Raw genomic sequence first — 23,928 nt, 5'->3', positions numbered from 1 at the left:
CATATATGTTCGGCACGAAAACAAAGAAAAACAGGATCAGACAGCTATAATTACATTTAGTTAGATTTTATAATCATGTACAGTATGTTGGATTTTGCTACACAAACATCAAGTAACGTGTTCGCCAACACATTATTATGTCTTTGCCAGGAGGAAAAATGAACAAATCACCAAAAACTCCTCTTCTGGATATGAAAACACTATTTATCATAACATCAGCTGCACTTTCCTGCTGCACAAATGTGTCCCACCAGTTGAATGTAACATACATTCTTTCAGTGCATCTTCTACTAGCTTGTGATACAAGCCAGAAACCACAATGCAGAACTTGTTTAGGGGCCAGTACATACACTGTACTGGCTCCTAAACAAGTTCAATAGAATGCAAATATAGATAAATATGAAACCCAAGCCAGGATGAGAACACAGCTGCTTTCTATTTGTCACAATGCATTTTCTTCCAATTGGCTACCAGACTGGACTATCAGATGTTAATCTTTTCTCCTTGTTGTGCAGCAAAACCTGGTTCTGGAGGAACAATATGAGCTTGACCAGATCTGACAGAGTAATACAGCTGACTGCATGCTGGTAAAAGATCATTGTTTGGCTTAAGTTAATCAGCTGCACAAAAGCTGAAACACTGCTCAAGTTTCTTATAACCACTCATCCACAAGAACACATCAGAAATTAAATTAAGGACATTTTACTATGTTAAGTAAAGTAATGGCACCCAGAAATCCTCATATAATTCACATGATCTATCAGGATATTGAAACAACACCACTAAAACCTTTGGCAATCAGAGAAAGAGAGAGAGAGAGAGAGAGTGTAAAGAGCACTTAGTTGCTTACTTGCCATTAACTCAAGCACACACTGAGCATAAACCGAACCTCTATGTCATCATATATGTGCTGAGGAATCATTTTATCCTTGAGACGTTTCTTAGCACCTTTGCTCTGTCAAAGTGGCAGGTTGTATTTGATAAAGATCCAATGAACAGCTCTTTACACAGGTGGTGGGGACTGTTGAAGTCTGTGCTGAGACGCGGAAGCTTGTTTGGCCAGATCACCTGATATGACGAGAGATCTCCTCCATCACCGGGATCCCAAGGTCAAGGACCCACTGAAATCACAAATAGCGCAGAGCTTGTCCAAACCCACTGAGCTGCAGAAGAGAAGCCAAACTAAGTCAATAAATAATTATGCAGCTACCAGTGACAACTACATAACATGTAGGGCATATTCGGTGAATATGGTTCAAGGCCTGACTGTTTATTATCTCTCATGAAACTATCTGATAAAGACTTTAGCTCCTCAGCTTCCTCAGCTCACATGTACCCTGAGGGCAGCACATTTTGGATTAACAGCAGACCAAATGGAGCCATGTTAAATCACTTTGTGTTTCCTTACTTTTCTTGGAGAAGCAAAAATCCTTACATGTTTAGAAAAGTGATGTAGACAGGCTGCTTAAACAGGGGAACCCCTGCAGAGATACGGTTATAGTGAGTCACTTTATGATCCATCAGCAAGGATTAGGTTGCTGAAAACCATTTGATGGATACTTGTAGCACAATAATACCACTGAAGTGTCACTTTATTCCATTTCATATTTGAATTACTGAACACATTGGATCAGAGATTAACAAACACTTTGGCAGAGATGTATGGTCGTCAGGGTTTAAACCTGACACGCTATTTGGATGTTGCAGTCCTTTGTGGAAACACTGAAGTGAAATGATTCCATTACTAGAGACCGCTCACCAAGTGTTATGTTGTGTTAAAGCCAAACCAAGTCTGTCTTCTCTGGCACAAGCGGTAACAGAGAAATACTGAAACCACTGATTGCCTCATAGTGGCATGTGATTTATGTTGAAAAGTATAAATGGACACAGAAAAATACACATTCCAATGTCAATAAATTAATGAATGCAACACAAAAATGGCCTTTCAACATCTCACTATCAAGCCCATAAAATGGTTGAATAACCAGGGATGGAAAACATCACAAGTTCAAGAGGTGACTTTATTACGTAAACTGTAATCAGCTTCCTCGCCACTAGATGCTACTAAATCTGATACACGGGTTCTTTAAGTGATAAACTCCAGAAAATGACTGGGGATTGGTGGTCAAACCAGCAGCTGGTGTGGCACAGGACACATTACATACAGTGCATGTTGTTAATAGGAGGTGGTCCAAGCTCAACAGATAGAGCTGTCCTCTTGTCTTTGGATCATGGTCTTAGTTTATTATTTAAATGCCTCTTTAACTGTAGCTTGTAACTTTAGCATAGCACTGCTGTAGACAATGGAGAGAAGAAGGTCCGTGATATGATATCAGGCAAGTCGTATGCCTTCTAGGCATTTATCAGACAGGTCTTGCATTATAGACATGTAGCATTAAGTCTGACTATAACTGTATATTGTCTACACAGGGATAGACTGGGTATTGTCTGTGTGCTCAGATGGCTGCTGTATGTGCTGGCAACCTTGTCAGTGGAGCCATTTTAACACTCCCTCTTGTGCCAATGTAGCCAAACTACAAGCTGACCTCAGTGGAAGCTGTGGGAAGGATGTTACGCTACCTGAGAAAAGGGAATCCAATGCCTTGCAGAAAAAAAGCTCAGTATATGTGATTGGCCCCTCTTAATAATATCTGTGCATCAGCCAGTGAAAAAAGCAAATCAATATATCATAGTCGACTGCTATGGATAATAGTAGTCGACCAGTGAAGCAAGGTCTGAGCAATGTAGAATGAAGTTTAAGGATAATTGTAATTGTAACAATTCATGTACTGCTTTTGGTAGGGCTGAGGTCAATACCATCATCACTGTGTTATTTTCATTAAATAATTACATTGTGATAAGTGTGTAGTGAAGAGTGCTCCACTGTGCCTTTTATAAAAGTATTATCTCATTTCTTAAAAAAAAAATGCGGAGCTCCTCATTCATCTCATTGAATTTTAATGGCATTTTGTTGGCAGAATATATTAAAAACGAGGGGGCAAACGACTCAAAACATATTTTTTTAATGATTCCATGAAGATGACCACAGAACAATATTCCCTTTCTTTGGTTATATTAAAGTTAAACCAACTATGTCAACATTTCCAATTAGAAGCTGTAACCAAGTGTTTCATTTTCTGCACATATAAACATGTTTGAAACAGAAGATTCAGTAATTAATTGCTGACTACAACATCTGCTTTTATTGAAACTGCTGCATTATAAGAAGATAATGCAAGACAGCCTTCAGTTCAGACTTTTATTAGATATTAGTTTTAGTACAGAAGTGAGTTATGAAATCAACCTCTATCTAAGTAACTGAAGGACTAAAAACCATCTGCTCGCTATTAACTCCAAACTTATGAAACCCACAAGTCAAAACTCATGAAGACGGACAATGGTGCAATAAGTAAATAATCGACCAAAATGAAAGTCAATGTCACTGAGAAGCTTTTGTATCTACACCTGTATTTCTGCCTCCAGAAGGCTTGCAGTGAGGGGCCCCGAGTCAAACCTAATCCCCCCAACTCCAGTCTCTGAGACAACTGGTGAGGCACTGGGGGTCCTGATAGTAAGAGAGGACAATGATGGAGAGAATGTGGGCGTCATGGCTGATGGAGTAAGTCCTGTGTTCCTGGCTAAGGGGGAATAAGCATATTTGGGGTAAGAGGGTTTTCTGCTCAGGCTTGGCACACGCCCTGGCTTTCGTGGAGGAACAGTCCTGATGCCAGGCTGAGCCACCCCTGTTATAAGAGGTGGTGGGTACATTAGAAAGCTGGACTCTGCCGCCAAATCCTCGCGGCCACCTTGAAGCTCCTCATCAGGAAGCATCCCAATATCTGTGAATACAGAGGCCAGAGTCTGAAAGTGCGGCTCCCAGTCTAAAAGGTAGTCCCAGCTGTAGCTGCCCTGCAGCTGCTCATCAAAACACACCAGTGAGGAAAGAGAATCTGCATGGGCAGGGGCTTCAGGGATAGGGGCGTACCCTTTTGTGCCCATGCTCTCCTCCAAATCTCTCACCTTAAGTGTTGCAGAAAGTAATCCCTCACCTCCTCCCTCCTCCTTGAAGTGGTGGAGACTCTCTGTGCTGGCCAACCCTGAGACAAGGTGTTTATTGACTGACAGAAGGTGCTCTGGGCCCACATCGATGGAGTGGCAGGAGATGTTATCTCCAGGTAAGGCAGAATCGGGCATCTCTACAGTCTGTTTGCTGGATTCGTTCTTCTTACGGCAGGGGTACTCATTGATCCACTTGATCTCCTGGTCCTCAGCTGTCTCACCTTCTGCTGATCCACGGCCACTTGAGTCTGACTGATTGTACGGGTTTGATATGTCCCTCTTGGTCAGGAAGATGCTGGGCCGTGCCATCTCCTGCAGAGATATGACACTTTGGCTAGTGGATACACCAAAAGAGCCACGGCCATTGTTTAGGTGTGCAGCTATGGCAGCAGCTTTTCTAATGGCAGCTTCTTTGATCTTGTATCTGAGAACCAAGCCCACAAAAATAAAAAGCACAAAGAGGAACAAGATTAGTGAGACAGCCAGACTAAGTATGTGTGTATCAAGGGGAACTCCAGTGAGGGCTTCTGCTGAACTGGAGATGTTGACATAAACCAAGCAGGTTGTAGTCCTGGAGCCTAACCTAGGACTCCCTGCAGACACAACCAGTTCCACCATGTCCTCTCCGGCATTGCTGCCTCTCCTTCGATACACAGGACCTGACACAAAGATCGCACCAACAGTTTTGTTAATTGAGAAAAATGGTGATGAATTCGCAAGTGAGTACTCCACCAGCCCGTCCACGCCTCCATCATGGTCCATCGCCATCACGTAACCAACCGTCTCTCCAGGCTTGATGTTTTCAGGCAGGAGGAAGTGGTACTGCTTCTGGGTGAAGATCGGGCTGAACTCATCCACTCCCTTCACCATCACCTGCACTCTCACTGTAGCTGCTCTGTCGCCTTTGTCCCTGGCCTCCACTACTAAGCAGTACTCACTCTCTCGTTCATAATCAAAGGTTTGTCTGGTGTGAATGTCGCCTGTGAAAGGGTCAATGGCAAACACCTCCTTCCTATCCGGGCTGCCGCTGCCATAGTCCATGAAGCAGGAGGACAGGATAGAGTAGGTGAGCTGGCCGTAGGGACCCAAGTCGTTGTCAACAGCATGGACAGAACATGTGTGGGTGAACGCTGGGAGGTTCTCCAGCACAGAACAGTTCACTGAGGGGAACATGAAATAAGGAGTGTTGTCATTCTCATCCAACACGGTGATGAAGATGACTGTAAAAGCCACCTTATGGTTTTCTACGGATCCGCCACCATCAGAGGCTCGGATGGTGAGGGTGTATTTTATGTCCTTCTCATAGTCAAGGGAGTGGTTAATCACCAATATGCCAGAGTCAGGGTCCAGCTTGAGGTGACCTTTACTGTTTCCAGAAATTATGTCATACCGCAGTAGGCCATTGGTTCCCAGGTCAGGATCGTGAGCACTGACCTGAAGCAGCCTGGTACCCACCAGGCTGTTCTCACTCACCTGTGTGTGGTACTCCGTGCTAGAAAAGACAGGAGCGTTATCATTACAGTCTGTCACAGTCACCATGACAACAGCAGTGCTGTTCAGTGGTGGGGTTCCCCGATCGGACACACTCACTGTCAGTGCATAGCTCTCAGTGGTTTCACGGTCTAAAGGGTTACACAGAACAAGCCTCCCCACATTCTTCATCTGATTTTCAACTTGAACCATATTGACTTCCAGACAGAATCGTCTCTCCTCATTTCCTCTGATGATGCTGTAGTCCAGATGGGTATTTTCCGGGCTCCAGTCTTTGTCCTCTGCAGACAGTGTCAGGAGGGTGGTGTCTGTGGGCGTGTCTTCGGGGACAGTCAGTGTGTAAATGTCCCGTTGAAACAAAGGTTCGTGGTCGTTGGTGTCTAGGATCAGCACGTCTATAGAGGTGACAGTGGAATGCACAGGATCACCTCCATCTCTCGCTTCAACCAGGAGGTGGATCAGGTTGCTGTTGGTGATGGCTTTTAAGGGCTTGTTGGTGAAAACAGACCCTAAAAGGAGAAAAATGTTTCTGTGAGTAGAGAAACATCTTCAAAGCTGTTTTTATCAACACTTTTTTACACAATGGGTCTAATGACTGTGTAATGTAAAAAGAGGCGGCTGATATTGATCTACAGACAATTGTGTATTGTTTGTGGAGCCCTGCTTCTATTACTGACTACAACGCCAATCTTTTCCTTCACATGCAACATACGCTAATGAAAACTTTTTGGAAACTGAAGCATGACGCAGACTAAAAGAGGCCCCACTCGAGCATGAGTCTTACTGTCAATATAGCACAACAATTATTTTTTTATTATTATTTTCTTTTTTATAAATGTAACTTTGTTAGGTTAAGACATTTGGTCTCAGTGGGACAAAACTCTGATACCTTTCAATTGCTTTAAAATATGGTTTAACAAACATACAAATTGTTCCTGGCTTTGTTTCTCAAGAAAATAAGAGCTATAAAATATGTCTGCCTGTGTTACAGAGTTAAATCAAGATCGCCCTGGTTGTTAGACACCACAAAGCAACATCATTTCCTGTGCAACAGTTCTTAGATGAATTCCATGTGCAGACTGAGAGGGCAATATTCTTGTTGGATGGCGACAAAGTGTTTGTCCACCCAATTTACCATTCCACTTCACTGCCACTTAAGTCTTTCTACAGGATGACTGTATTCATTCTGGGGCTCCGCTCTGAAGCATCCACTGTTTGTTAAACATATAAGCATGGAAAAACAGAGAGGCGCCGTATCATAGAGAGCACTCATAATATAAAGCAGTCCAGTTGGAGTGCTTTAGTCAACGCTGATGCAAATTTCCATTAGTAGCCCTCACCGCAAATACAGTTCTCTGATATTACATTTGGAGTTCAAACATGGTAGAAGCCCATAAATCACTCTGGAGTGAAAACACTAAGGAGAGCTGGTTTGGTTTCAGCTCTGCAGGATTTATCTCCTTTCATTGGGTTTAGGGATTTTTAAAATGGAGCACATGCATGGCTCGTCCGAAGCACAGCTTTTTAATTACGTCTAATTGTCTTCTCTTCTCCCTTGACTAAAAAAACATCAACAATAGTCAAGTACACTGCTATTGAGAGGTTTAAAACTCCCAGTAACTTTTGATGCTGTATGCAGAGCTGCTCTGTGCCCCTTCAGCTGTGCCAGAAAAACAGACTTTAATGGACAGACTGTGATTGACGAATATGAAAATCAGACCACCGGACAAGGCATGAAGTAATGGCTCTAACAGAACCACACACACACACACAGTGTACAGTAATGTTTTGCTGTTAGTGGCATGCTCATTGATCACATCTACTGCAGCGTCTCTGTCAGTGGACCTGTTCTTACCATTGTCTGGCTGGATGTAAAAACCTTGCAGAGGAGATGAAAGCAGTCTGTAGCTGATCTTCCCATTAAGTCCAGAGTCCCTGTCAGTAGCAGACACTGACAGAACCAAAGTGTCGGCTGGAACCAGCTCTGACAACTCCACCTTAAAGAAATAATGCAATAATATATCACATCTGCAAAATGAGAAAAAAGCTGTATGTTTGCCACCTGTACCTGGTAGGAGACCTGGCTGAAGACTGGAGCGTTGTCATTGATGTCGAGCACTTGAACTTTGACCTCTCCTGCGATCTGGTGGAGGGAGTCAGACACCCAGATGGTCAGAGTGTATTCTGTTTGCTCCTCATAGTCCAGAGCTCGGGTCAGGGTGATGACACCAGTGTAACGGTCGATAGCAAAGGGAACGTTGGTGCTGCTGTTGTCTGAAAAGCTGTAGGTGATAGTTGAGCTCAAGTCAACATCGTTGGCTGTCACCTGGGTGACCATGTAGCCTGCTGGCAGATCTAGACAGAGAATGACAGAAAATGTGAGTTTAACTTCAATTTAAATCCTTTAATGAATGTTGTGCATGGAAAGGCTTACTCTCAGCTATGACTACAGGCTCCATTGGTGGGATGGCAGGGCTGTTGTCATTGATGTCCACCACTTGGACCCTAACGGTGGCAACGCTGCTGAGCGGAGGTTTGCCCCTGTCTGCTGCCTGCACAACAAGCCTGTGATGTACGGACAGTGAGAAATGTCAGGTTATCCAAATGTAAATATAGATGTAAGGAATCATGTTTTGATGTATTTTTATTATACAATATGGAAAACAGTGCAGGTACTACAAATACTACACACTTGTAAATTTAAATTAGAACAATTTACGTACTGCTGCTATTTAAAATGAGTGTAGTCGATGGTCTTGCAACATCACAGTCACACATTAAAATGTGAAGGAACAGCCATCTAGAAATAATAATACTAATATTATTTAATGGGCATGTTGATCATACTTGTATGAGGGAGTGATCTCTCGGTCCAGTAAGACGTTGGTAGCAAGAATCCCTCGCACAGAGTCCAAAATGAATGCTTCATTGTTGTTCCCTGACAGGATGGAGTATTCAATCTGCCCGTTCATACCACTGTCAGCATCAGATGCAAACACCTGCTCCAAAGACAAACAGAGGATTAAATGATGTACTTGCTTGGTGATGTAATGTCAGAGAGATTAACTTTTGAGAGTTTACCTGCATAATGTAGGTGTTGTGGACTTGCCCCTCCCAGACAGCTGTCCTGTAGCTGCTGTGCTCAAAGAGCGGTGCGTTGTCGTTAACATCCAGCAGGGTGATGGAGACCCTGCAGTGAGCCGTCTGCAGCCCGTTGTCTGCCAGCACCACCAGCTGGATGTGAGGGCTCTCCTCAAAGTCCAAAGAATTATCTTTCTGCACTCGGATCTCACCTACGTATGAAGGATGATGTCACAACAAATGTTTATCCTAATAAATTGATTGGTTGATTAGTATGATGGGGGCTTAAGAAGAAGGGGACAGAAGCCCTTTCAGGTTCTAGTGATTGCAGTAAATGTTGAGTCAGCACATGTCAACACATGAATCTAAAACAATGGGGTAGAACATGAACAATCTTTAGGAAATACACAACCAGATGCAGCAGTTGAGCAGAAAGAACATTTAACTGATGATATAAAAACAATACAACTGTTGTTACCTGTGGATATTACCATGGAAAATAAAATGGATGAGTGGATGAGAATTTGTGCTATTAGCAAAACTAAAGTAAAGCATGCGTGACGTTCCTGCAGATACACAACACCATCTGCTAATCATATCCACTGAACTGAATTTTAGGTGGACACCAGGAAAAGAGAACAAAATCAACGTCTTCATAACATGGAAAAATTGATTTTTTTTTTTTACCTGTGTGACGGTTAATAGAGAAAACGTGATTCTCATTGCCGCTAAATATGGTGTATGTGATCCTCTGTCTGCTGTTGGTTTGGTCACTGGCCTCCACTTTTACAATCCAGGTACCTTAAAAGGTGAAAGGGAACAGATGGATGACGTTTTGAATGGTGTCAGTAGAGACAGAAAACAGGGGTTCCACATACCGGCTCTGCTGTTCTCCTTGACAGTAGTGTTGTACACTTTGTTTGTGAACTGAAGTCCTTCATGTTCTCCCTTCAGATTGATAAAAACCAGGCAGGTGGAGGTCAGAGGTGGAAGTCCTTGGTCTGAAACGACAACCTGCAGCTTCCTCCCAGAGAAACCTGCCCTCACTCGTCTCCTCAGTGAAATCTCTCCTGACTCAGTGTTGATGTCAAACAGGTTTTCTTCATCAGATAACATGAACTGGGTGGTCCCATTCTCACCCTGGTCCCCATCAGATGCTATCACTGTGGTGATGATCTGATTAGGTAACGTCCTCATGGAAACCCATGCACTGAGGGGATTTTGCTCACAGACTGGGATGTTATCATTGACATCATCCACTTGTATGGTCACTGTTGCCACGGAGCTCAGCGGTCCCTGAGTGCAGCCGTCAGTAGCCACAGCTCTGAGGGTGTACTGAGCCCGGCTCTCTCTATCCAGAGACCGGGTGGTGCGGATCAGTCCTGTGAAGACGTCTATTGAAAAGGCCCCCTGGCTGCTGTCCTCCGTCAGGGAGTAGGTCACGTCCCCATTGGACCCCTCATCAGGATCAAAGGCAGTAACACGCAGGACCTCCGCTCCTGCAGGAAGGCCCTCACTGACGGAGGCATGGTAGCTGCTACGGCTGAAGGAGGGGATATTATCATTCTGGTCCAGCAGTACCAGCTGAAGTTGGGTGGAGGAGCTGAGGGGGTTGGGGCCGTAGTCACGGGCCTGTATGGTGAGGGTGTAATTTTGTGTTTCTTCTCGGTCAAAGACCTGCGTGGTGCTGATGGCACCTGTGTGACTGTTGATGGTGAAGCGGCCGCGGTAGTCCTCACCTGGAGATGAAGACCAATGTGGGGATTTAAGATTCCAGGTTATTTTACAAGTTCAAGAAATCATATGTGAGTTCCTTACCTAGTATGGAGTAGTGTATAGTGCCATTTTCTCCGTGGTCTGGGTCAGAGGCCTGGACGGTGTGGATGACCCCTGGAGGGAGGTTCTCTGGCAGGCTGATCCTGAAGGATGACTGCATGAACTCTGGAGGGTTGTCATTGTCATCCAGCACAGAGCACAGCACTGTGGCTGTGCCTGAGAGAGGCTGAGAGCTGCTGTCACGAGCCTGCACTGCAGACAAGGATCACAAGGAACACTCACGTGTTTTATTACCTCAGGCCTTCACCGATATCTTTGGGCTCTGCGGCGTGTAGGGAGCCTGGTGCCGGCCCATTTAACAGTTTATGTCTTTCAGTTTGGACCAAGTGAAGGACTGACAGACTGACAGCTGCTCAAAACACAGCAATGAGGTAATCACTGGCTCCGTCTCTGCTGACTGAGGCCATTGTGATTTTTAATAGCAGAAACAGAATAAAAAAAAATCCTGTCAACATAAAATACCGAGTCAGCTTTTGAAATACATGCTGAAAAGAACTTGGTGTTTTATTTCTGTTTAACTCTGTCTGCAGTCAGAGACAATCGTCTCCACATACTTCCCAATAAGCTCTGTGTGGCTCTGGCACGACTTCAAGACATTCAGGATTTCCTGCTATTATATTTTATTATTGGATTTAATTGTTCATCATACTGGCGACTGTACCAATATTATGATAAAACATCTGAAAGCATTTTTTATCACTAGACACTGCTGAATAGGTTAAATGTAATTACTGCATGCACCCATGTGAGAGTGAAAGCAAACACTTTAAAAGAGCCAGCGTGCAGCGGGGCAGCCAGCGGAGGTTAGATATACTGTAGCTCGGCCTGTTAAAAGTCGACTGTTTCCATAACATAAATCAATCTGCTGAATACTGTACCTTCACACAGAAGGCAGGCCGTGAATTCTTTATGACTTTGGCTGTGAAGCATGACAACAGAGAGGGTAGAGGCTGGGAAACAGAGAGGGGGTTTGATAGAGGCCCTCTTTACATGTTTTGTTTCGGCTATTTTAGTCCTCTTTAAGATACTATTTGTAGAATGTTCAGTTTCTCACCATCATCATCATCATCATCAGTTCTTCCTGTTAAGCCTTATTGCACCATTTGAACAAATCTGCCCTGGTTTCTGCATTTGTTTCCTGCTCACACCGCCTTATCATGTTACTGTGATTAATCGCACCAAAGCAATTGTGATCAATCAATTATTCACCTGCTAACCTCAATCAGGCAAATTTAACACATGGCTTCTTGTAATTCATGCTGATGAGGGTTTAATTGCACAGCCATTAAATATACAACTGTGCTGTTGCAACAATCGCTCCTTTAGAGAGAGCTTGGCAGAGAGAGCTTCCACTCTAAAACTGTGTGACTTGATATTCTAAATAATATAATTAAAAAACTGCTGAACTGAAGTAACAAACATGAGTGTCAAAAACAGTGTGTGTTCTTGTGTTCTACCTCTAAGGGTGTAGTGCTTCTGCTGCTCTCTGTCCAGGTATGAGGTGGTGGTGATCAGACCGGTGTAGGGGTTGATGCTGAAGAGCTCATAGCCGGGGCCCGGGAGCAGACTGTACCACACCACAGCATTCTCCTCTGGGGGACAGAAATAAGAAGTTATCACTGGTACAGGCTTTGAAAGACTAAAGTCATACCAGACACGAAAAAAACAATCATCATTCCACTCTGAAGAAGGAGTACTAGAATTCTTTTATGTTCATGTTCACCACGGTTTCAGTCACACACTCAGACAACAGAACCACGAGGCAGGACAAGGACAAACCTTCAAACCTGACAGACAATCAAAAGGTCTTTATCTGAACTTCATCCAGCTGTGCTGCTTACAGGTCGCATGGTCCTGCTAATGGCAGCAAGAAAAACCAGTTCACCTGATGTTACACACACAGTGGTGGTGACAATAATAGATGACCAGCAGTTGTGGCAATAAGTGGTTGCAGAGTTAAACTAAAGTCATATCTCTGTGTGTATCATGCAATAATTCAATTGGTAAGTAGACTGATTTAATCTAGTTTCTGGGGAGGCAAAGCTCCATGTATTTTTTATTCAGTGTGACTTGTGCCTCTTTTGTTGTTTTGTTTGGTGCAGTTGTGATGATTCTGAATGACAATAAGTAATGCATCTGTCCCCTTATGACTCCAAGAACCACACAGTTACCCTCAAAATAAAACCCCTCTGAGCATATGAAAGCAGAATGACAGAGTAACACAAAGCTTTGCTGTCACACTTGTTGATATTGCACATCACCTCAGACTGACTCCAACACATGGAAAATGAATACAGAGACCATCACAGGCACAAAACAATGGTCATCTTTTGGTAGGAGTTTGCGGGAAAAAAAGCAGTGCAAATGATAATCAAATGAGACTGGTGGGAGAGAGGGCTGAGCTGCCAGACGAGGCAATTTGAGGAGACAGAGGAAAACACAGTGCCTATTGGCACAGATGGCTTGGATTATGGAAATTATCATGAGAGAGAGGAACTTTCAGATCTCCCAGAGGAACTGTGTGCCTGCTGTTCTTGGACAATTCTCACCCCCAGGAATGTTAGTTCACATTGACACCCCTCCTGTGCAGATCGTCCTGCCACATGCCCTCTACCTCCAGTATTAAGAAAGACTCCTACTGTCAACATGATGACACATAATGGGATTTAGGAGGCCCTGTGCACAATGTGTTAAAATACACAGGACTAATGTGTAGAGTGGGGATCAGATCAATATGAAGGAGAGAGGGCAGAGGGTGGTTTCGTTTAACCTGCTAATGGAGCAAAGAAATAACTAACAATAACCTTGATTCTAAGCAGAGCTGAGGTTCAATCAACACAGCAGGGTTAGCTGTATTTTGTCATGTGTTACTGTGCTGTAAAGATAATAAATATAGCCCATTAACTGCTGCAGAAAACATTTTGCTCTTTGATTTGTATTTTATTTTCATCATGAGAATGGATCTATGGAGCCCATTAGGCTGCAAGGACACATGCTAGTGCTGCCATCTAGCCACACTGGAGGGTAACTGCATCAGAGGAGTCAAACCTTAAATGAAAACCTATAAAGCAGAGCAGAGTCCTTTTTTGTTTTTAATATCCAGTGATTTTCTAGCCCCAAACCACACAACAGACCCTGGCACTATGAGGATAATCAATAATCATACCTGAATCATTGTCAGAGGCAGAGACTCTGAAAACAGGTTCTCCAGGGTCTCTGTTCTCTGCCACACTGGCATTGTAGATGGTTTGACTGAAGACAGGCGCCTGGTCATTCACATCCCCCACCTCCACTGTCAGAGTCTGGGTGGAGGAGAGCGAGGGGAGGCCGTGATCCACCACACGGATGGTCAGACGGTGAAAACGCTGTGTCTCATAGTCCAAAGGTGCGGAGAGAAAGAGGAGTCCTGAGGAAGACATGTAAGACCATTTTCAAACTGGAAATGAATTCAAACAATATTTTAAATAACTGGATCATATCAACCAGTTTTTTTGTTTAAGAAAGAAAGAACAAACACAGCACACCTGTTTTCTCCTCCAGAGTGAAGAATCCTTTCTTGTTTCCAGCCATAACAGAGAAGGAGACCACCCCATTCTCACCTTGATCTCTATCTATGACTACAAAATGATGCAGCAGACTCCCCACCTCTGCATCCTCCATCACCAGAACTGAGTCTGCTGATACAAACACTGGCCTGTTATCATTCACGTCCAGTAGGAAGAGCTGAGCTGTCACTGACGCCTGCTTACGCTCCTCTTTCTTCTTTGCCTGGTCTGTGGCTGTCACAGTAAAGGCAAAGCTGGGGGTGGTCTCACGGTCTAAAGGTGCTGCTACAGTCAGGCTGCCAGTATAAGGGTTGATCTGAAAGGGAAAGCGTGACGATGAGCCTACAGGGTCAATGGTCAGAGAGTAGCGCAGGGCACTGTTTAGAAAGGTTCCATCAGCATCTCTGGCATGAAAAGCAAACGCCAGTGATCCCACTGCAGCATCCTCCCTCAGGCCGAACATCACCAGTTCATCAGGGAACCAGGGAGTGTGGTCATTTACATCCTCCACCGCCACGCTGACCAGGACTGACACGTTCGCACCAGAAGAAGGGCCAGCATCCTCGGCAATGACCATCAGGAAGTACTGCATGGCTGCCTCATAGTCTAGCGGCTGGTTAATATATATGTCACCAGAGGAGCTGTCGATGCCGAAGTGAACGCTCCCGTCCCCTTCAGTGATGGAATAGTGAAACCTGCCTTTATCTGAAACACTGGCAGAGCCGATAACAGTGGCAGGCTCTGTGTCTTCCCTTACTGAAAAACGTCTCATGATCTGGTGGTCAGAGAGGCCGTACAGATCCTCTAATCCATGAACCTGCAGGTGAAACACAGTGTCAGGTTATCATTTTGAAATGTTATGTATCAAATCACCACATATGACAATACATGACAGCATTCAACGGAGGACAGACTGGACCTGCACGTGAATGATTGCCGAGTCCTCCTGAGGTGTGGCTCCGTCATCTTTGGCGGTTATTTTCAGAGAGTAGTGTGGTTCAGCATTGTGTGTAAAGAGCTGCGTGGTTCTGATGTCTCCACTTTCACTGTCGATCTCAAAGTGTCCGAGATCATCATCTTCAAAACCAACTGAAAAGAGAAGGACAAGACACTGAGGAACTCGTGGTTAAATACTGTAGGCTATGGACCAAATCCCACACGTCGACCTACCTGTGACCAGTGAATGGGCAACTGTTCCATTCTCTCCTGAATCTACATCTTTGGCAAACATGTTTGTCACCAAAGATCCTGCAGGCACACCAGCACATATCTGCAAAAAGGAGAAGCACAGACCGAGGATATTTAAGTCATTATCTGTCTGAATGAGAGACATGGATGTGTATCTGCTGGACATCATATTTCCCATTAATATCCATGATCGCTGTGTGCGACATGCTGGGGTCATAATTACCTGCACATTCAGCTGTTTGCTGGCAGGCAGGTGTGTAAACTGCGGAGCGTTGTCATTGATATCAGTGATCAGGACGTGAACAGTGGCTGTGGCATTGAGACGTGGGTGACCCTGGTCTGTCACCATCACCTTCAGAGTGTGCTGGCTCTGCTGCTCCCGGTCCAATGCCACCCAGTTTATGATTTCACCTGATGGTCAGTGAACAGTTAAGACAGTGAGGAACAAAATGAATTCAAGCTTGTGTTTTAATGTGAACTTCTTGAATACCTGTCTTAGAATTAATGCGGAAGAATTTCCCATCTGAGAGCAGGATGTAGGACAGCTGGGCGTTTTTCCCAGAATCCCTATCAATGGCCTTGACTGTTCCCACCAGGCCTTGAGGTGACGATCCCTCTGACACGGTGAAGTAGTAAACCTCGCTGCTGAACATTGGGGCGTTGTCATTGACGTCCAGCACCAGCACTATCACTGTGGCTGTAGCTGTGGTGTTGGCCAGCGACGTCTCTTTGGCTGTGGCTAACACCCGGAAGTGATACCTGGACTCTGTCTCATAGTCGAGGTTGTGGGAGAGGTACAACCATCCAGTCTTTGGGTGTATCCGAAACGGCGCTGGAGGGAACCCAGCTTCTGCCTCCAAAGAGTAAGTGAGGCCCAAGTTTGACAGGTGAGCTCCCTGGGTCCAGTGCGCCCTCACCTGTATGACCCGGGAGTCCTTTCTGTAGCCCTCACCTATCTCCACCTGGTAAACAAACGTCTCGAAGGCCAGGCTGTCCTCTGCAGCTGTCTGATCTATGTTCACTGAAAGGGTCAGTGTGGAGCTGAGAGAAGGCTCTCCTTCATCTTTAGCCACAAGTTCCAGGCTGTACCTCTGCTGATGATCCGTTTGTAAAGTCTGATTTAACATGACTGCTCCAAGGTTGTGGTCGACAACAAACATACCATTTCTGCTGCTTTTCAGGTAATACTGCACTCTCCCATTGGCACCACTGTCATAGTCGTGTGCGTGAGCGATGAACAGCACTGTTCCTGGCAGAGTGGTCTGTGACACTGTGATGGTGTCACTGCGTTTGGGGAAGACAGGGGCATTGTCATTTACATCAGCTATAGTGATGTTGACTTGAGTGGTACTGTAAACGGGAGAGGAGTCGGTGTGGCACTGAACAAACAGCAGGGCGTATGGCTGAGACTCATGGTCCAGAGGTTTGACATTGCTGATCAGACCAGCCTTTGGATGCACGGAGAACAAACTCTGAGGGTCTCCAGAGGAGATCCGGTAGGAAACAGATTCCACAGAGTCTTTGAAGACGGACAGATTAAAAACATGAAAGACAAAACATGAAACAAACGACATATTTAAAAGTTGAATTCTCATTTGCATTTAGTGACAATATCACTGACCTGTAAGAAACAACATAATAATAACATCATAATGCCAGAATCAGACACCTCCTTTTACAATTGATTGGTTATTGTTATTTGCATTTAATCCAAAAGAAAGCAGCAAGTTTTAGGCTGCTAAAAATCTGTTTGGGGTGAGAACAGTGACATAGCAGCTAGGCAGCGTTTTACCCCCAGCACTCACTGTCCCCTGGTGGCTTTAATTCAATTCAATTCAGTTTTATTTATATAGCACATTTTACAATCAGAAATTTTCTCAAAGCGTTTTAGGAGGTCAGTGACCCACAAATCAAGGATGTCTGGGAGAAGGAAACACAGGACTTTCACCTGCAAACTAGAGGTCATGTGACTTATAAATCTAGACTTTTATTTATTTCTTCAATATCTAGTTTGTTTAGGTCAAGAAAGAATTAACCAGATGTAATTTGTTCATGGGCCCAAGAGTTCATTCAGTATCTTAACACACTGATCACAAACTATGTTTAAGCACCACAAATCTCTTAAAATTCACATGTTCTGCATATGTATAATTTGGTATGTGCATGCACGAAAACACAATTTACAGTTTCTCTTGTTTGTCTCTTCCACACACGCACACACATAAACACACAGTAAGCAACATAAAGTAATTAGCATACAGTCCAGAAGATCCCATTAATCCCCTCCAAGTGTTTGCAGTGCATCAACAGTATAACCACAAACCACAGAAAGGAGCAGTCGGCTTAGCGGAGGCTGACCCCTGTCAAACAGGCCCACTTCTGTTGTTCCTGTTTTAAGTTGAAGCATTAATCTGTTCACTGATTAGACAGCCTTAAATGACTGTCTGTAGAGTGGTTTGGACTATGACAGGATAATCCTGGAAAACTGGGAAAACTCTCCATGCAGAGGAGACTGTAGATTATTAAACCATAAATATTAAGCCATGTTTGTATTGTAAACTATTGTTCAGTATTATCTGTTAATGTGTTTAATCACACACATCAGAGCATTAATATAAAAACAGATTTCATTCAGAGCACTGGCTCTGGACACCAGGCTGTGTGCACATTAATGATGGGACTATGTACACATTCTATACATTTTACAACTGCCTGTGAGGCTTTATCATCATATGTCATGTGGCTTAAGAGGATTAAAGATTAAACTGCAGCCACTGTACTGGTTACCTCTTCATGTCTGGAAGGAGATTTGAGTAATGACAGAGGTCTCTCAGTTTTTTTGTCACACTCATCTGTCAGCAGGACAAATCCTGTAACATCCATTCATTTACAGTCTTAGCTTTAAACTGCTTGTTACTTAGATATGATATTAGATCTAATAGAATTTAATTACTCAGCTCTTGGTAATCTGCACTGTGGCTGTCTGGTAACCACAGCATACATTAAAAACTTTCCAGATCACCTCTGTTTTTTGATGAACTGGAGGAGTCAATAATTAGATTTAATTAGAGGGCAGCACGGTGGTGCAGTGGTTAGCAGTTTGCACGTTCTCCCTCTGCTTGCCTGTGTTGTGGGTTTTCTCCGTTTTACTCCGCTGCCCCCCACATTCTAAAGACGTGCTTGTTAGGTCAATTGGTGGCTCTAAGTTGGCCATAGGTGTGAGTGTGAGTGTGAATGGTTGTCTGTGTATGTTGCCCTGTGATGGACTTGTGTCCGGTGTGCAGGGTGTATCCCACCCATAGACAGCTGGGATAAGCTCCAGCCCCCCGTGACCCTGTACTACAGGACAAAGCGGGTTCAGAAGATGGATGGATGGATATAATTAGATTTATCCCTGTAGAATAACACATCACTAAAGAAACTCTAAAACTGTTTGTAAGAATACATTGGAGGATGTAGGCTACAGCAATTTGACCTCTGATCAAGTTCACCTCTCTCCCTCTGGATAGTAATAGTAATCTGGTCAGATACACACTCACCATACGGAGGGACGGCCTTCACTGTCCCTACAGACGTCCCTGCCGGTGTGTCTTCAGGGACTGTGAATGTGTAGCGTGACCTCTGAAACACAGCTGGAGCCTGAGCGCTGCGTAACACATTGATGGTGACCTCTGCAGGTCTGGCTGCACTCAGGCCCTCCCCATCATGTGCTGTTACAAAGAGTTTCACACTGGATGCACCCAGGTGGGTCAGAGTGGAGGTCAGGAACAGCATCCCTACACGGAGAAGAGATGAGTCCAAATCAGGCTTCACAGTCAGATGGGTTAACGTCAAAACGTTGCTGACTTTCTTTCTATTACATTTAAATATAATCAGAACCAAGACATCTTAAATTGACATTCCTATATCATATATTAACTTTTTTATTGACCTAAAAGTTATTTTAAGTTAAAAATTAACGAGGGAGACATTATTATGTAAGGCTGTATAAATCAACATTACAGCCTCACACATGCTGCAGAAGAGGAGCACAAACAGTAATATGTATCGGAAATGTATTTGAATGTTTGTGAGACAGAAAGCATGAGGGATTTCTGTATTTCTTAATTACTCCTAATTTCTATCACCTAAATCTACCTTACAATCCAACAGCTTCCCAGTTACGAGCAAAACTGCTGCTCAAGTTGAAACTGTCCACATGCAGGCGGAACAATGGAGCAGTTATAGTCAGAAAGATTTTCTGACTTATTTTTGTTTTTATTTTGTGTGCACAAATTGTGTCCCCTTAGCCACATGGGGATCTAAAGCTTTTGGGCTTTCTGCATCACCCCTGCTGAGCGGTGACACTGACAATCATCTCATGGGGACTTAACACAAAGTAAGCAGTTGTTTATCCTGAACACTGGGGCTGCCAGTGACTTAAAGACTGTTGGATGGATCTGCTGCGTGTGACACATCAACCCCGAGATGTCAAGACTCCAAAACCCCTGATCCAAGTGAAAAAAACAGATTCTTACCTGTGTCTTTGTCCAGTGCAAACAAACTGGACATGTCTCCAGGAAGAATGTCGTACGTGACCTGTCCAAACCTGCCAGAGTCTCTGTCAGTAGCAATAACGTTGAGGATCTCCGTGCCGGGCTGTGCATGGCTGCTGATGCTCACGGTGTACTCGTCAGGGTTGAACACCGGTGCGTTATCATTCAAGTCTTCTATCTCAATGTGCACATATGTTTGGGCACTGAGGCCTCCCTGAAAGAAAGAGAAAACAGTTTTCATTAGAAACCAGACAATCGAGTCTGTCTGTATATGAGGGATGTTCCTAAAATTCAGACTCACGGGATCTTCAGCTTTGATCAGGATGTCGTGGACTGTCTGTCCTTTATCTACATCAATGTCCTGAGAGACGCACAGCTCCCCTGTGTGAGGGTTGATTTGGAAGAAGGGGTGTTTCTCTGGTTTGTCGAAGCCATCAGACAGAGAGTAGAGCAGTGCACCAAACTCAGGGCTGTCTGCGTCTGTGGCAACAACCTAAAAGGAAAGAAATGCAGCTGAGCAGTAGAAACACTGTTTCAAAGACACTTCAATATCTGTTTCACACACCTAGTATACGAAAGGTAATCTTAGCTCAGACAGGTGAAAGTGGTAATCAACCAATGCCTGGCTGGAACATACAAAACACTAATTGTGTATACAAGCTTTTTTTGGACATCCAAGTGAAGCTTAGTGACAGTTGAGTCCAGTCCACTGTGACACAAGCACACTTACCTCTAATCTCTACCAGCTAATCACAGCCTGACACTCAGCTTCAGCCAGTCATGCTTTAGCTGCCAAACTGCAGAAGTTCTCTCTCACTCTCTCTCAGCTTGGACCTGAGCACTGTGAACCACTGTGACTAACATCCTTGGGTGTGGATCAGCCCTCCATCAGAAACCTCGCTCATATGAGAAATGGTGATCTATCACCAGCTGGGGTCTAAACACTCAAAATGAATTCCTCTTTTCATTTTTCATGCACTTTTTCCTTTTCTTTTTGCTCTTCTGAATTAGAGTGTCTTCTACAGTGTTTGTGTGTCTGTCTGTGAACTGTGTGATGAAGGCCAGGTTCAAGGTGGGTGTGGACACTGAACACACTGCTGGTGTTATCATCATAAGATGGTCTCTAGTTTAAAAACCAATAACTTTTAGAATGATCAGCAGTCAAATATCTAATAAGAAGTAATTTACTATTGAATATTTTTTCAATCTAACATTTTTATCTTGCTTATTTTTTATTTTTTTGTACAATTATAAAACAGTTCCACAGGATAGTCATTTAACTGTTGATCATAACACTTGTGTAAATATCATAAAAGTATGTAACAATCAAAGGGCGAGCACGATCACCGCAGTGAAAAAAACTGAAGGCGCAAACGTCAAGAGTACAAACACGCCTCACATCTGACAAAGTTCCTTTCATGTCTGACTGTACCCAAGCCACAAAAGAGCACACCATAAAGATGAAATCACTTCAGTTTATGAACTCTGATCAAAGGAAGTTTTAGGGTCAAAGTCTGATCTGACACGTAGCACACGCTACATGTTTCCAAACCACCTGTGTTCTGGGAATACAGTTTATGTTTCATCTTTAAAAAATACATGTAAGTAACATGATTTCACAGCTAATCCTATTACTGCTTCCCCTGCTGATCCTCACACATTAAGTACTTTGTACTAACACAGTGTGCACTAAAAGTTCAACCTCACAACACTCACTATAACTCAAATATCATTTATGTCTACAGAAAACCCTGTAAAATAAGACTTCCTTTGTGCCAGGCTGCAGGAGCGTGGTGCCAGGCATCACATCTGTCATATTAAGGCCACAGTGCTGAACTGGGAGTGGGTGCATGTCGTGTGTGTTTAGAAGGAAACACTGAAGCCTTTGTGCATACAGGCTGAAGACTGCTTTTGTCTGATGAGACGTATAAGACAGACACAACACCACAGAGAGCATGGATGTCCACAGAGGAGGCTCGTAATGAACAAACACCCTCAGCTTTTTCTGTTAAATGTGAAATCTGTAGTAATGTGAAACCTCTTCAATTACTTTACTGGTTGTTTGTGGTGCTGACTGACAGAGTGAGCACAGCAGTGTTCCTGTCTGCTGTATGTTTTGTTTCAACTCTTTGACCAGTCAAAGCGAACGTCTCATCTGTAGATTGTGTGTAGCTGGATCTACCACAGCATTTCCTGTCAGCTACTATAGTTGTAGAATAAGAGTTTGCTCCACTTGTAATATGCACAACAATAGAAGGTGGCTGCAAACACCTGCATAAATAAAACAGGGTAAATTGACCCTGACACATACTTGTAAAAAGCAGCTCCCCACATCACTGTGCTCTGGTATGGACGTGTTGTACAGCTGCTGCTGGAACAGTGGCTCGTTGTCATTGACGTCCTCCACCAGCACCGTGACCGTGGCCGTGGATGACAGAGCTGGTTCCCCTCCATCGGCCGCCACCACCAGGAACCAGACCTCTGTGTGTGTCTCTCTGTCGAGGGCTGCGGCTGTGGTGACCAGGCCTGACTCTGGGTCGATGCTGATCAGGCTGTCCTGGTTGGACTTTAGGATGGAATATCTGATGTCTGAGTTGATGCCTTCATCTGCGTCCTGTGCTTGAAACTGGATGAGTGAACTTCCCTGAGGAGCATCCTCTGGGATGCTTATAATGTGGACATCCTTCTTAAACTTTGGGGGGCAGTCGTTTGTGTCAGAAACCCTCAAGAGTAACACCATCTCACTGCTCAGAGGAGGACTCCCAGAATCAGACGCCTGCACCTTCAACTCATACAGATCCTTCTCCTCCCTATCAAGCTCAGAGTTAACACACAAAGCATACAGAAAGTCGTCTGTCTGCTTCAGGGTGAACTTCCCATCTCCTCCTTCCAGGGTGACAGTAATTCTGTCTTCCTCCAGGTCAGGGTCCGACACAGAAATCCGGGCCACATAGTCCCCGATGGCTGCTGCCTCTGATACCACTGCATCCCCTGTCTCACTAAGAAACAGCACAGTGATCGTGGGGCTGTTGTCATTGATGTTAAGCACCTTGACACCCACATAAGTGCTGCTGTACTCAGGCTGTCCCCCGCTGTCTTTCGCGCTGATGATCAACTCGTGAAAAGCGTGAGCCTCAAAATCAAGAGGCTTGTTGAGGTAAACCACCCCTGTGGTCTTATTGATGGAGAACACCTCGTTTGGGTCACTCTGCCGCCTGTTGATCTCGTAAGTGATTCTGCCGTTGTCACCCAGGTCGAGGTCGGTGGCATGCACCTGACACACAGCAGACATGACAGGAGCATCCTCATGCACTGAGGTGTGGTATTCAGTCTGGTTGAAAAGAGGTGGGTTGTCATTCTCATCCAGGACGTGGATGTTGATCAGGAGGGTCCCTGTCCTGGCTGGGATCCCGCCATCGAAAGCCTCAATTGTCAGGGAGTAGAAGTCCTGTGTCTCTCTGTCTAATTTGCTGCTCAGGATAAGATCCAGGCTTTGGTGGCTCTCAGATCCACCGCGATAATCCAGGTGGAACATCTCAGCCATCTCACTCTCTGTAATCCTGTATCCCTGGGTACCAAACTCCCCCTCATCCTGGTCATTGGCACATTCAAGCTGAAACCGGCTGCCTGGTGGGCTTAACTCTGATATTTCCAACTCAACCTCCTCAGAGGGAAACACAGGCGAATGGTCGTTCACATCTCTGACTTCTATTCGCACTCTGATCATCTCTCCTGTAAGAGTGGCAGCCACAAACTCATACTTATCTCTGCTCTCTCGGTCAAGTGTCACAGCCGTGGAGATGATGCCCGTGTCCGCGTCTATCTCCAAGTCTCTGAACACATACGAGTCTCTGCTTTCTGAGATGAAGAATCCGGTGCTCGGCCTGCTTAACCCCGCTCCCAGATCTCCGACGATGGTTTTAGCGGGCAGACCCTCTTTAACAGTCAGCGTCAGGTTGAACACCTGTCCTAGCGTTTGCGCGCAAAGCACGGACAGGACCAGCGTCTGAAGGAGCGAGGCGCAGGCATTCTTGTGACCCATTCCTCCTTCACATACACTTTAGTGACCCTGGTTTGTGAAGAAAAAAAATCAGGCTACATATTTCCGCGTGGAAGTAAAGTCCTCAATCACATTTTAGAGCACCTTCCGAACAAAAACGGTAAAAGCACGGAGCATTTTTACGCACAAGTAT

General features: G+C 44.5%; 1 protein-coding gene across 1 annotated transcript; it reads right to left on the bottom strand.

Annotated features, from left to right (window-relative positions):
* Nucleotides 1–3,345: 3,345 nt before the first annotated feature.
* On the bottom strand, nucleotides 3,346–23,777 carry dchs2 (dachsous cadherin-related 2). Its single transcript, XM_028399289.1, has 20 exons — nucleotides 22,047–23,777; nucleotides 20,037–20,228; nucleotides 19,718–19,949; nucleotides 18,740–18,976; nucleotides 15,691–16,719; nucleotides 15,424–15,611; nucleotides 15,183–15,282; nucleotides 14,932–15,101; nucleotides 13,992–14,829; nucleotides 13,634–13,873; nucleotides 11,925–12,059; nucleotides 10,450–10,659; nucleotides 9,510–10,370; nucleotides 9,319–9,432; nucleotides 8,632–8,843; nucleotides 8,398–8,549; nucleotides 7,985–8,115; nucleotides 7,619–7,905; nucleotides 7,406–7,547; nucleotides 3,346–6,059 (listed from the first exon to the last, which is right to left on the bottom strand). The coding sequence occupies exons 1-20, from the start codon at nucleotides 23,775–23,777 to the stop codon at nucleotides 3,460–3,462; spliced, it is 9,801 nt and encodes a 3,266-aa protein (XP_028255090.1). The 3' UTR covers nucleotides 3,346–3,459.
* Between the last annotated feature and the right edge of the window lie 151 nt (nucleotides 23,778–23,928).

Source organism: Parambassis ranga, chromosome 1 (assembly GCF_900634625.1).
Source record: "Parambassis ranga chromosome 1, fParRan2.1, whole genome shotgun sequence".
Lineage (NCBI taxonomy): Eukaryota > Metazoa > Chordata > Actinopteri > Ambassidae > Parambassis > Parambassis ranga.
The sequence above is the reverse complement of the archived record's forward strand: the minus strand, read 5'-3'. Positions and strand labels throughout refer to the sequence as shown.